This window comes from Mesitornis unicolor, unplaced genomic scaffold, assembly GCF_000695765.1.
Source record: "Mesitornis unicolor isolate BGI_N332 unplaced genomic scaffold, ASM69576v1 scaffold35508, whole genome shotgun sequence".
In the NCBI taxonomy this organism is placed as follows: Eukaryota; Metazoa; Chordata; class Aves; order Mesitornithiformes; family Mesitornithidae; genus Mesitornis; species Mesitornis unicolor.
Window position 1 is genome coordinate 2,237 of NW_010201800.1, and position 218 is coordinate 2,454.

The 218-nt window shown below is 54.1% G+C and overlaps 1 protein-coding gene across 1 annotated transcript in view; it reads left to right on the top strand.

Moving 5' to 3' along the window:
- Nucleotides 1-162, top strand: part of LOC104545154 (regulator of G-protein signaling 3-like) — a 2,255-nt gene extending 2,093 nt beyond the window's left edge. The window contains 1 exon segment of the mRNA XM_010190215.1: nt 1-162. This exon segment is cut by the window's left edge and continues 27 nt beyond it. Coding sequence (XP_010188517.1) covers nt 1-162 — 162 coding nt within the window.
- The last annotated feature ends 56 nt before the right edge of the window (nt 163-218 follow it).

Genomic DNA, 218 nt, shown 5'->3' on the forward strand with positions numbered 1-218 from the left:
GAACACACCAAGGAGAACCTGCAGAACATCACCCGCAGCTGCTTCGACCTGGCGCAGAAGAGGATTTACGGGCTCATGGAGAAGGACTCGTACCCCCGATTCCTCCGCTCTGACTTGTACTTAGACATAATTAACCAGAAGAAAGCCAGCTCCCCACTGTAGACCCAAGGACTCTCTCGGGGCAGGCTGGGAGCTGTGTGTTTACATGGATTTGGGCA